Genomic DNA, 12,828 nt, shown 5'->3' on the forward strand with positions numbered 1-12,828 from the left:
CGTTGTAACGTGTTCGAGAGTCATACATATGTATATCACGAAATATCTTTTTCGTCTAAATTATTATTGATCAAGTTTTCACCTCAAGGATTCTTTTGAAAAAGATTTGACTGACAACGTAATTAATACTTTTCGCTGTATATTCGATAAGGAACAATACTATTCATTTATTTGTGTTCCGCAATACTTAATCTTATCTGCCAATGATATAGGATGATCTCTGGATTATAGAGAAACTATTACTCTATTTGTCTCCATTTTTTTACAGACTCGTTGCGCCGACTTGGAGGGGCCGAGGTTGTGCATTCTTTTAGGCTTCTTCATACGGCATTTCATCCAAATTGCCGAACGATGTAATCAGTATCAAGCACATCGACAGAAAAAGATGTACCTTGATCACGCGGACAGACTATCTATATTACTTTTCGAGCGTCAAAGATATACGGAAGATGCGCTAGCTTATCGCGACAAGATCAAAATTGTCAGGAAGGAAGTAGCTGTTGCGAAACCAGGAAACCAACCACCAGATACTCCGGAGAGAAATCCAAAGAAACCCATATACGTTGGATCGTTGAACAATCGTTTCACGCAAGGCTCGAATCAAGTTAGCCAGAAATTCATCGAGCCAATTCCTAGGCCGAGCGTGAAATTGCCGCAAAAACAAGTTAATGTTCAAGATGTTAAAGTAATCGTTCATGAAAGGCATTACGAAGAGCCGAACGAATTAAATTTAGAAGTTACGAATGATAAGGTGGCCGCTCAAAGTTCAATAAGCGAAAATCATGTGTCAGAATTGAAAATCGACGAACCTCGACCAAACAAACCGACTGTTCGTGTCCAAAAACTTTCAGGAAGTGAATCCACGTACATTTAGAAGCGACCACGCACAACTAATTCCTTCGTTACCTAATAAATTTCTCAACCTTTTGCAAGTAATCTGTAATTTATTGTTATTTAATGTTATTTATACTTACAGATGATTGGACGCGATTCTTAATTGCTTATTTAGAAAACTTAATAGCATAAGTAGAACTCCACTTATCTGGACTTAATTGGAGAACGGAAAGTTTACTTAGGGTATCCCAGGTTTCTTTGAACCAAACGGTGTTAGTGTATTGTATAAGTACAACTATAACAAATAAATGAACCTCTCGGTTGTTAAACCGATCAGCTACACTTTCTATCAATTTCTCAATTTCATTACATAAGTATACAAGATTAACGTTCAATTCTCAAGAAATAGTTCACTTATTTTCCTAAGTTTATTCGTAGCAACACGATTGCACAAACAATAGTAAATTCTAAAGTGAATTTTATACTTGGGATTTGCAATATCATCGCTTATGATTTTATGTGATGTATTTTTATTTTTATCCACAGAATAAGGTAGCTACGTTTTGCGATAAAGAACCTGGGACACACTTTGTAATTACAGTTCACCAATTTTCCCCACTGCCTGTTCGTCTTATTTGTTACGTTATGATTGATTACGTCCAAATTAATGGTTTAATCGGCGACTTGTTTAACACTTACGCTGCTATCTTTTATGCATATGCTGCGTCCATCGATCGTTCCGGTAATATTACTAACGCAACTATGTAGTTTTAGTCTTCGTTAGATATTGTAATATCGCGCAATGATACTACTTAGTCATTTGTATATTTTTGACCGCGATTCATTCAAATAATCTAGAAGTTATTTCTAATAGAATTTTCATATTTGCAGAAGAGAAATCCAACTTTAGTAACAGCTAAAGTGTTAATCAAATATTAACTAAATTTTTTTTCTAATAAAGAGATTTCTATTATAGCAGAGCAAACGTGATAAAATGACATTTAGTACATTCGCTGATGTTAAAATATAGCTCCACTTTTGGAATTACAGTTTTTTGTCATTAGGAATGACTTAACTTTAACTTTCGAATATTATCGTTTTATTACAACGTTTTGTATAAGATTAGGAGCAAATCTAAACCAAGTTAAAAATTTCTAAGTTAAGTAATCTAACTCTGAATTCTTACAGTTCTCAGCGGTTTAACGATATCTGATAAGAGATAATTAATAATGTAGATCAATGTGGAATAACGTAGATCATATCTATCGTTTCTTTTTGTATATTTCACAGTTATCTCGTGAACACGCGACAGTTGCGTTAAAGGCATTAGAATTAAACGATTAAAGCGACGCAACATATGCATTAATTGTAACGAAAGTATCGAACTATTAGCGCTTAGTATTAAATTAAGTTTTAGGAAATTCTTTTAAGTCAACCTTAACACACGTTCGTATGAATTGTAACTGTAAATATTTAAATATATATTTTAAGTTTCTAATAGAGAATACTCATTACCTCTACTCCGTGCTCTGTGTAGAAATCTGCGGTCCCCATGCTGGCGTATAATTTATAACCCATCTTGTGAAGACTACGAATAGAGGGTAACAGTTCCATTTTGTGCTGTAATCAAGAACCACGCTGGGACATTGCACCAATCGTTTATAATCATCAAATCTCTACGTGGCAAAATGAAATACCTTGAAACTTCCGATCGAGAGCAAGATGCCTTTCTGTGGTATATGAAAACCGGTACTCATCATTCCCTTCAAGTAAGCCTCGTACCGATTGTCTCCGAAACAGGCGACTTCCCCTGTGGATACCATCTCAACTCCTAACATTACGTCGGCGCCTATTCAATCGTAAAGCGTTATTCTTCAGGTTCATATTTTGAGAAAGCATAATTTAACGTCCCACAGGAACCATAAGGCTTTTTCATTTGGTTTGTTGCATGCAGAAAATACAAACTACTTATTGAAAAAATAATTTTTAAAAAAAGGATTTGACAAAGTAAAAGATGGCTGTAAATCGATATAGACACGGAATATCTAAGCAAAAGCTAGTAAGCGATATTCAATTGGAAACAGCGAAGAATAAACACAAAATATTCCGTGCATAGTCTTGCAGGAACAATATACCGTGGCAAGATACTTTGTTCGTGGCGTTGCATGAACGACATAGTGTCGCGAGATATGCACTTACCAGCAAGACGCGAGAAAGAAAATTGTGGCACTTTAACACCGACTTTGCCACATCCAGCAAGTACGTCCACTGGATCTACAGGCTCGCCGACGATCAATCGCGTAGCCATAGCTACGAAATTATGATCCAGAGTTTTCGATACGAACGGGAAAGATCTTGATACTCTAACGTTGCACTCGATCACCTTCAGCTCGTTGTCCTGTGGACAAAAGATACGTCACCATTTATTTTTCTTCCTCAACATTTCCATATTCCCTCGAGGAATTGACTATAAATACCGCCGAATGAATATCGTCGAGCCTATCGTCGCGAATTTTTCATGCTAATTTGGAAACTTCTTTTCAAAAATGTTACCTTTGCGATCAGTTGCATGTTAAAGGGACCAGTGACGCCAAGAGACGCGGCAATGGCCTTGGACATCATTTTAATCTTCGTCAAGGTCTCCGCGTTGATATCCTGAGGTGGTGTGACCAGAGTAGCGTCACCCGAATGAACACCAGCGTTCTCCACGTGTTCTGATACCGCCATGCAAAGAATAATTCCATCATACGCAACCGCATCCACGTCTATCTCCTTCGCTTCGAGAATAAACTTTGATATAACCACTGGATGCTCCTTGTTCACTTCGCTGGCGCTTTTTAAATACGACTCGAGGTCGTTATGCGAATGGGCCACGTTCATGGCAGCACCGCTCAATACGTAAGAAGGACGCACTAAACACGGATAACCGACTTCTTCGCAAAATTCGATCGCGGACTTCAAGTTGGTCAACTCCTTCCACCTGAGCGATCATTATATTTACATTAGGTTAATACTTTAATTGTTTAGTTCGACTATGTACGAGTAATACTAGAAATGCGATAACTAGACCGCGTTTATTGATTAAATATTATAACATGTACTGTACTTTGTATACGCATATTTCTAAATTATACGCATTCTGTGTATTTTTGTATAATTTTCGTAAAAAAAAATAATTCGTCATAAGTTGCGTTAATAATGATTTACCTGGGTTGCGAAATTCCAATGCCATCCAACATACGAGAAAATTTGAAACGATTTTCAGCTCCATCGACAGATTCCGGTGAAGTTCCAAGAATTCTAGCTTGTTGTCTGTGAAGATCCATAGCGATATTGTTCGGCAATTGGCCGCCCATCGATAAAATTATTCCTTCCGGACATTCGTGATCGTAAATATCCATCACGACTTCGAACGATATTTCTTCGAAGTACAATCGATCGCTCATATCGTAGTCGGTACTAACTGTTTCCGGATTGTAGTTCACCATGATCGTCTTTCTCCCCAAATTTCGTAATTCGCGCAAACAACTAACTGCACACCAGTCGAATTCTACCGAGCTACCAATTCGATAAACTCCAGATCCTAAGGAAAATGTTATTCACGATTATTCATTAAAAACATACCCAATTCTCCAATTGTTTTTGATACTCAAGCTGCTTCATTAATAGATAAATTCGACTTCCTCTTTTCATATGAAAAAAAGTCATTTTTGATAAAGCAAGGAAAAATCAACTAAAAAATAATTCTAAATAATCTAATAGTATTAAAAGTTTGTTATGTTCTTTCTATCTATTTGTAAGAAATTAGTGTTATATCAGTAATTCAGTAAGAGCCAATCTTACGTTAACGCAATATTTCGTTATGGTCATGAAAAGGAATTTTAGTCTGTCTTTTTGTCCATTTTTTGGTTAAGCTTCTTCGTTACTTGCCTATAACCATGGTGTATCCGCCAGGGAATTCTACATCGTGTGTAGTGCCATTATATGTCAAATAAAGGTAATTCGTCGTCGCTGGCCACTCCGCCGCAACTGTGTCTATCTGTTTGACCATCGGTCGTATATTACTCTCCTGTCTTTGTATTCTAACTGCTAATTCCGAACTCTTAACCGCAGCCGCTATCTGTTTATCGGAAAATCCAATTTGCTTCGCTCGTAATAAAACCTCGTGCGATAACTTTGTATGATCTGTGCTCTCCAATACTAAATAATAATCGATAATATTTTTCATTTTGTGCAAAAACCACCTGTCTATTTTTGTGAGTTCGTACAATCGATCGATCGTATATCCAGCCTTTATGGACGCTGCAAGGACGAACATTCTTTTATCAGTTGGCTTTTCCAATTCTTCGTCATTGGGAGTTTTCACGTACGGGTCGAAACCATTGATGTTCTCGTCAACCATCCTCAACGCTTTCTGAAAAGCTTCTTCGAATTTGCGACCAATCGCCATCACTTCTCCCACGCTTTTCATAGAGCTACCAATCTAGAATCATTTTAAGTTTGTTGTTTTTCAATTTTTATGCTATGGTTTGGTCCAGTTGCGAACATCATCTTGCATTAAATAATTACATTAAAAAAAAAAAAAAAAGAAGAAAATTGCACAAATTTATGTACTGGTCTAACGTGTATACCTTTGTACTGACTCGTTGAAATTTGCTCAGATCCCATCTTGGTATTTTAACCACGCAATAATCTAGACTAGGCTCGAAACAAGCTGTAGTCTTTCCTGTAACGGAATTGTGGATATCCGGCAAACGAATACCAAGAGCAAGTTTTGCGGCTACATAAGCCAACGGATAACCAGTAGCTTTGCTTGCTAGTGCCGAGCTACGGGATAATCTGGCATTTACTTCGATTATATAATACTCCTTGGTGTTTGGATTCAGCGCGTATTGGATATTGCATTCGCCGACAATTCCAAAATGTCTAATCACATTGATAGCGGTCGTACGAAGCATATTATATTCCATATTGGACAGTGTTTGACTTGGAGCGATTACGATCGATTCTCCGGTATGGATGCCGAGAGGATCCACGTTCTCCATGTTGCAAACTGTGATACAATTGTCGTACGCATCCCGAACGACCTCGTATTCCACCTCTTTCCAGCCTTTCAACGATTTATCGATGATCAATTGAGTCGAATGAGCGAACGCTTGTTGCGCGAGGTTTCGTAGCTCTTTCTTGGAGTTCGCGAAGCCGGACCCCAATCCTCCAAGAGAAAACGCTGCTCTAGCCATTACCGGGTAGCCCAATTTTTCTGCTGCATCTAATGCCTGATTGAGTAAATTATGTAAATAATAATAGTTGTAATTACTTTTCAATTTCCAGAAAAATCAACAAATATCCTTCTCTCAGTGAATAATCAATTGAATATCGATAATGAATAAACTCAATGAATAGATTGTACTTTAAGGCACCGATAGCCTGTGTAAGAATCTGTATTTTCCGAAAGTATAGATCATCGAAGATGGACTCTCACAATTCAGATCCGCCACCTCAAACCCGAATTAATCGTGAGACTTGCGATTCTCTTACCTCTTCGATAGAATAGACCGCCGCACTTGGCGCCACGTTTTCATTGATCTCCGCGATACGTTCTGCGAAGATCTTTCTATCTTCCGTCTCTATAATCGACTGTATAGGCGTTCCTAAAATTCTGATATTATATTTCTTGAATACTCCATTCTTCTCGAGTTCGACGCCACAATTGAGAGCAGTCTGTCCGCCAAATGTCAAGAGGACACCATCGGGTCGCTCCGATTGTATTACCTGAAATATTCAAAGACATAAAATTCTACGTCCACGCCGAGTTCGTCAAAATTTGCCAGAAAAGAAAAGCGGCTTCTCTTTAGAATTCTTCAGGATTCAAATATATCAATATACCTGTTCCACGTATTCCGGTATTATCGGCAAAAAGTAAACCTTATCCGCCATGCCTTTTGACGTTTGCACGGTCGCTATATTTGGATTGATCAGTAACGTCTGCACGCATTCTTCGCGTAACGCCTTGATCGCTTGCGATCCGGAATAATCGAATTCACCCGCTTGACCGATACTGAGACCACCCGATCCCAAGATCAACACCTTTTTCGGTCGTATAGGTAAATCTATCACGTTGTCGCTATTGTAGCTCAATTTTTTATTAAGTCTTTCCTTCATAGAAATTGATTGTTTTTTGCTCGCATTGTCGATCACGGCCTCCAAAAATACATCGAACAGACATTCCAGATCTTGAGGACCGGCAGTGTGCTCCGGATGAAACTGAACGGAAAAGTAAGGAAGCGTCGAATGTACGACACCTTCGTTGCTATTGTCGTTGGTATTGGTGAAGAGTGGTTCCCAATTATCTGGTAATTGTTTTGCATCGACTGCAAATCCATGATTCTGCGAGGTCATGTAACAGCGACCGGTTCCGTGATGCGTGACTGGTTGATTGTGACCGCGGTTGCCGTAGCTGTACGTAACAAATGTATGTAACACAAGAATTTTTCCACTAAACGGAACCATTAAATAGATATAATGAATTCACTCGCGTTTTGTTAAAAGAGCTACTTATATAATGAAGAAATAACGTGTCTAAAGCAGTAAACAAATTTATTATTGAACCGAATAGTACTCCGAATAAATAAAAATAGGAGAAAAATTTATTTTATATGAACACTTGTACGGATGTATTATGAATGTATATACGTAATACTTTGTATAGTAAGTGTTGAAATACTCTCGTAAGTCAGTGTAACATCGTTTTCCTATTAGCGTATGCTAGCTACTTTTGAGAAAATAATAGGATCACTCAGACGAGAATTGAAACGGTATACTAATCGCACTCATGCAATTAGGGGCAAGCGGAAGAATACATACTTCATCTTATATGTGACGCAACCAGCGGCGATGCAGAGCAACTGATGACCCAAGCAAATACCAAAAATCGGTTTCTGTATGTCGGATTTCAGGATGGATCGAATACTTTCCACCGTTGTTTCGCACTTGCTCGGATCGCCTGGTCCATTGCTAAGGAACAAGCCGTCGTAAGTGGCATTGCTTAAATCGTAATTCCAAGGCACAACGTCTACGCGAGCACCTCGACTAATCAAGCATCTCAATTGATTGTACTTTAGACCGCAGTCTATTACGCATATGCGAGGATAACCAGCGGAATTGTATGTCCTTTGTACAGGCTGAAATTCAATGATCGATAATCAATTTGAACGCAAGACCAAAGGCTCAGAGTAGCTTTGAAGTTTTAATCCTTTGGTGTCTGAACAGCATGCGATACCTTATCTCAAATGGTTCGTATTAGATATCATAGTTTTTTTTTTTTTTTTTTTAAGTACATTGAAAATTACACACATCAAAAATGATCGAGATCGTATCAAGTATCATATAACTGACACAATATCGATTTTCAATTTTTAAAAAATTCTAAACTAGAATACGCGTTTAAATTAAAAATAGAAAAAAAGTTTGTACGTTAAAATAAAAAATGACGAAATGAGATAAAGCGTCGAATTCGGGGGGATGAATCCTGTTGCGTACCTGGACCACTTCCGCGACGAGATGTCTGCCGTTCGGGTCCGCTATCGGAGGAATCAAGGAAGCAACGGGATTAGAAACTGGTGGATCGAACACGATTCTACCTAATATAGTGCCTTTCTCGCGAATAATCTTTGTCAGAGCTCTCGTATCGATTTCGTATATTCCTGGTATATTTTGTTCCTTCATCCATTTGGACAGCGTCTTGGTTTGCCGCCAATGGCTCGGTGTTTCGCATATCTCACCGACCACCAAAGCAGCCGCCCAAATTCGATGAGATTCGAACCAACTGTAATGGAAAACATGTTTGTTACGATCATCGATGTTAAAAAACTTATCTATTTTTAGATATTTGTAATAGCAAACTGAGTATCGAAGAAAGATCAAAGTATATCGCGAAAGGTAAACAGATTTCTACGAATGTATTTCCCAACGAAATTTTTTGCTCTAGCTACTAAGTAGCTGCTATTGCTTTCGAACTTCTTACTATGGTATTTTATGGTTGTCCACCTCGTCGCCGAATACTCCATAATTTCCAATTATCGGATATGTCAGCACTAAAATTTGAGCGTGGTAAGAAGGATCTGTGAGTGATTCTGGGTAACCCACCATACCAGTCTGAAACACTGTAAAACATGTATCAGTGCGGACAGTACACGTTACGTATACAATGTTCCTCGTAAGCTCTAACCGTAATCTCCTAACTATATGAACATCAGACGAAAAGAACCTTGTAATTGGAGACAGCGCTTTTATCTTCGATTTGATCTACCGAAATACGAAAATCCAATCTAAACATACACGACTATGAATTTAAATCGCCGAATATATTTAGAAAAGGAACTGAATATAAATCGTACGAAATGAACTCACACAAATTCTAATAGAATGAAACTTGAATTTTTAGAACGTATACGAATATAAACACCGCAGGAAATATAAACAACGTTGTATTCTTTATATTCTATGCGTAAACATATTTTCTGTATGAATTCTTCCAGAACTAATGCCGAACATGCAAAGATAATATTCTCCAGTAAACGATAAGCTAGTACATGCTATGGAATAGTCCCACGTGGCTCTTTAATCATCCATTTTCACAAGGCGCATATCGTTCTTCCCGTCGAAGCGTGAAAACATAATCATATGGTAGTAAAAAGGAATAACCATCATAATGCTTTAATTAAAATGAGAAGTACGACGAAAGGGAGACGACGACAGTCGAAGTGATCGTTACAATAATCGTGCACGTGTTACATATTCAACACAATGGACGAGCACGTGTTCCGACACTCACCTATTTCACCATCGACCGGTTTTTCCGCGCCGAAATGTCTTCCCGCGAAGACAGAACCATCTTCGAGTAAAAGATAGACTGTTTTAGATATACGATCAGAAACGGTCGCACGCTCAGGCATTTTTCAAACTCTTCACGGAGTACCGAGCGTGTTCTCGACCCGCTGAACACTGCTCATATTATAGGTCGTAGATACGCTTTATACGTTGAGTATCAGGTATTGGAGTGTCATGTCTCATGAGTATGAGATCGTTTAGTCTGGTCAAGGCATGCATGCAGCGCCACAAAATCTGCTTCCAGCCGATAGGTGTCTAACTGTTCACCCGCTTGTTGCGCGTACGATTCTATGCGCATGTCACGTGATCTGTGTCAGTCCAATACATCGGTTTTGGTTTCAGGAATATTATAATCAGAGCAAGCGCCATGTTGTAGCTCCTCAACGGATTTGAATTTGAAATGCGCGCCTAAATGCATCGGTATCATGCACAATTCTCCGCTTCGGACTCTGTTAACGGTACATATATGAAAATCACAAGAGAAAAACGCCACAAGTACTTACATTCGTTTCGTTGATTTTTGATTTTACGGTTACATTATGGTTATATAGAAAATTAACAGAGATATATTTATCTTATTTGTTCTTCCTTCTACTTTTATTCTTTATTGCGCTTACGTACATTACGCTTTTATACATCGTATACCAAACCCTTGTAGACTACGGGCAATTCATTCCTCGTTCATTTCTCGGTTACGATCGTTCGATAATCGGTGGAAATTGGTCGAAAAAGGATCGGATATATGGCGATTGGGTTTTAGAAATAATACTTCATAATGTTTGAAATAATTGCTTTAAAATCTTATTACAAAATATATAGAAAAAGATCGTGATTGTCATCGATTTAATGTATTATGCAGCTATATGATGATACTCCCAGGAATCGTCCGATGCACTTTTCTGATATAAAAGACGATCGGCTATAAAATAATCCCGCCCGAAATAAAATTCCATCATCGTCGGAAACAGTTTATATCCAACGCTGGAAGAACATTTTAAATATTGAATGTTCCTTATCAACTTGTGTATTAGTGCAATTGAGATAAACTTACAAGTGATCCGGCATCGGTAAATTATTTTCCCCTCTACGATGCGAGTCTAATACTTCATCGTGTTTTTGCTTGAGTTCTTCCCAATTGACTTGGCATCCTTGATTGCATATATGGGATCGTATCCTGCAAAACAGAGGCTCTTTTTCGTAGAGATGCTCGAAACTTTTTCTCTCTAATCTCTTCATGGTACCTTCTATTCTCACCTACAAAATCAATCGCATCACTCATTATAAATAATCTGCAAATATTTATGCAAATTCTCGGTTTTACGAAGGTAATTAAAAAACTGGAATCTGCGCGAAGATTTCTTTCAATGTTAAACATATTTTGGAAAAGTATTCCAAATTTAAGTTAAATATTCTAAAAGGTTGCGTTTTTCCGTAAATGCATAAAAATCCATAAATCATAAAAAACCTAATTACAAAACGCACGATCGATGCCAGACGATCGATGCATACGAATATAAACACCGCAGTAAATATAAAACGTTATCTTTGTATTTTACACGTAAACATATTTTCAGGAAATAATGCTGAACATGCGAAGATAATATTTTCCAGTAAACAATACGTTAGTACATGCTATGGAATAGTTTCACATGACTATCTAATTATCCATTTTCACAAGGCGCATATCGTTCTTCCCGCCGTAGCTTAAATATATATTTATATGATAATAAAAAAGAATGACGATCATAATGCTTTAATTAAAATGATAAGTACGACGAAAAGGAGACGACGACAGTCGATTTTTGCTCACTTGTTTCATGATTTTTTGCTGCTGTTCGTTTACGTGATACCATACGAAGCACATGGAAACGTACGGAACATTGTTCTGAAACGATAAAATTCAATCAATGATGAGAAAAAGATCGCTACACCTTTGATGCGATATGATCGATGCGAAACTGCAAAATTTTCGTTAATAGGCTTACTATATTATCGACTTTTTTACTCCTACTGTCCGTTACAATTACAAAACCATCGTTATCGAAATCTCGTAGAACGACGTTCCTAGCAGACACCTTACAATCTCTAAAATAAAAAAGTTTCATTGAAGATTTTGTGCGACGTACTTGATCAAAATATTTTAAAATATCGGTAGCATTATATCGAGATATAGCTATCACGACTATACTGATACAATTTGGAAAAAGGAATGATCAAGGAATGATCGAAATAGTCAATACTAACTTCGAAGTAGTAGACAAACAGCAAACGTTCACAAGTGTTGCGTTGTATCTGCGTGCCTCATTTTGCCAAATCCGGAATAAATTGACCGGGTGATCGACTACCTCTTCGATTTTTGCCAGGTCCGAAGGTTCCAACGTTTTCTTCGATTCCTTAGCAAACAACGATTCTCGCAAAGGACTCAATTATGATAAAACATCAGTCACTTGAATCAACGACTCAACGATTGACTCGTTTTTCAAACTTAAAATATAAATAGAATGATTTACATTTTATTTGCAATTTAACAGTAGTACTACAATCTGATATTAGATGTCGCGATAGAAAAGTACTGATAACGAGCGCAGTTAATTGCCCCAAACGTATTGTTTCAGTATATGTTTATAAAAATAAAATAAAAGTATAAAAATAAAAGTGTCCAATTGCAACGTGATTCGTAACTCGTTTGAAATGCGACACCCTCTGAAACCTTAGGTAGAGAATGCCTTTGTAGGTTATATAATGTTATTTCCCTGTCAGAAGCAAATGCGCTGGGAGAACCGTTTTGTTAACAATTGCGATTTCCTTACCATATTTCTAATGCCACCGAGCCGGTTAATTCCAATCTGTCTACACGCTATCGCGCGTCGTAACAACGTATTCACTGGACCAATGTCTGCCATGCAACTGAAGTGCATTTATATAGCAACTCTACTTAAAATCTCCCACTACTCCTATCTTGACTCTGCGCACAAGTTCCTTCGTGACACCACCGGAGATAGATATAGAAACATTACATATCACCCATGCATATTCACCATCGACGATCCGCGACAAATGCGAGCTTCAGGCAAACCGTCTTATATAATAATAACAACGATGGAA

At 37.7% G+C, this 12,828-nt stretch overlaps 3 protein-coding genes across 4 annotated transcripts in view; 1 reads left to right on the forward strand and 2 right to left on the reverse strand.

Annotated features, from left to right (window-relative positions):
- LOC132911493 (uncharacterized) overlaps nucleotides 1-1,167 on the forward strand; it is a 4,910-nt gene extending 3,743 nt beyond the window's left edge. The window contains exon 4 of the mRNA XM_060968153.1: nucleotides 269-1,167. Within this exon, the coding sequence (XP_060824136.1) occupies nucleotides 269-874 (606 nt within the window). The 3' untranslated portion in view covers nucleotides 875-1,167. The remainder of the gene's footprint in view (nucleotides 1-268) is intronic.
- Nucleotides 1-9,927, reverse strand: part of LOC132911482 (CAD protein) — a 22,973-nt gene extending 13,046 nt beyond the window's left edge. Inside the window, exons 1-13 of one of the 2 annotated variants that reach the window (XR_009659012.1) lie at nucleotides 9,668-9,927; nucleotides 8,858-8,996; nucleotides 8,374-8,659; nucleotides 7,699-8,015; nucleotides 6,721-7,291; nucleotides 6,373-6,606; nucleotides 5,466-6,110; nucleotides 4,765-5,317; nucleotides 4,042-4,417; nucleotides 3,388-3,814; nucleotides 3,034-3,232; nucleotides 2,532-2,683; nucleotides 2,350-2,454 (exon numbers count right to left, since the gene is read on the reverse strand). Coding sequence is in view for 1 of the 2 variants with exons in the window: in XM_060968135.1 (XP_060824118.1) it covers nucleotides 2,350-2,454; nucleotides 2,532-2,683; nucleotides 3,034-3,232; nucleotides 3,388-3,814; nucleotides 4,042-4,417; nucleotides 4,765-5,317; nucleotides 5,466-6,110; nucleotides 6,373-6,606; nucleotides 6,721-7,291; nucleotides 7,699-8,015; nucleotides 8,374-8,659; nucleotides 8,858-8,996; nucleotides 9,668-9,788 (4,125 nt within the window). In the remaining variant the exon portion in view is untranslated. The remainder of the gene's footprint in view (nucleotides 1-2,349; nucleotides 2,455-2,531; nucleotides 2,684-3,033; nucleotides 3,233-3,387; nucleotides 3,815-4,041; nucleotides 4,418-4,764; nucleotides 5,318-5,465; nucleotides 6,111-6,372; nucleotides 6,607-6,720; nucleotides 7,292-7,698; nucleotides 8,016-8,373; nucleotides 8,660-8,857; nucleotides 8,997-9,667) is intronic. The other variant, XM_060968135.1, reaches the window with a different exon arrangement.
- A 569-nt stretch (nucleotides 9,928-10,496) lies between these two features.
- On the reverse strand, nucleotides 10,497-12,784 carry LOC132911517 (pyridoxine/pyridoxamine 5'-phosphate oxidase). Its single transcript, XM_060968218.1, has 6 exons — nucleotides 12,534-12,784; nucleotides 11,968-12,116; nucleotides 11,709-11,808; nucleotides 11,534-11,608; nucleotides 10,775-10,977; nucleotides 10,497-10,704 (listed from the first exon to the last, which is right to left on the reverse strand). The coding sequence occupies exons 1-6, from the start codon at nucleotides 12,639-12,641 to the stop codon at nucleotides 10,575-10,577; spliced, it is 765 nt and encodes a 254-aa protein (XP_060824201.1). The 5' UTR covers nucleotides 12,642-12,784; the 3' UTR covers nucleotides 10,497-10,574.
- Nucleotides 12,785-12,828: the final 44 nt, after the last annotated feature.

The sequence above is a fragment of the Bombus pascuorum genome, chromosome 10 (assembly GCF_905332965.1).
Source record: "Bombus pascuorum chromosome 10, iyBomPasc1.1, whole genome shotgun sequence".
NCBI classification, from domain to species: Eukaryota; Metazoa; Arthropoda; class Insecta; order Hymenoptera; family Apidae; genus Bombus; species Bombus pascuorum.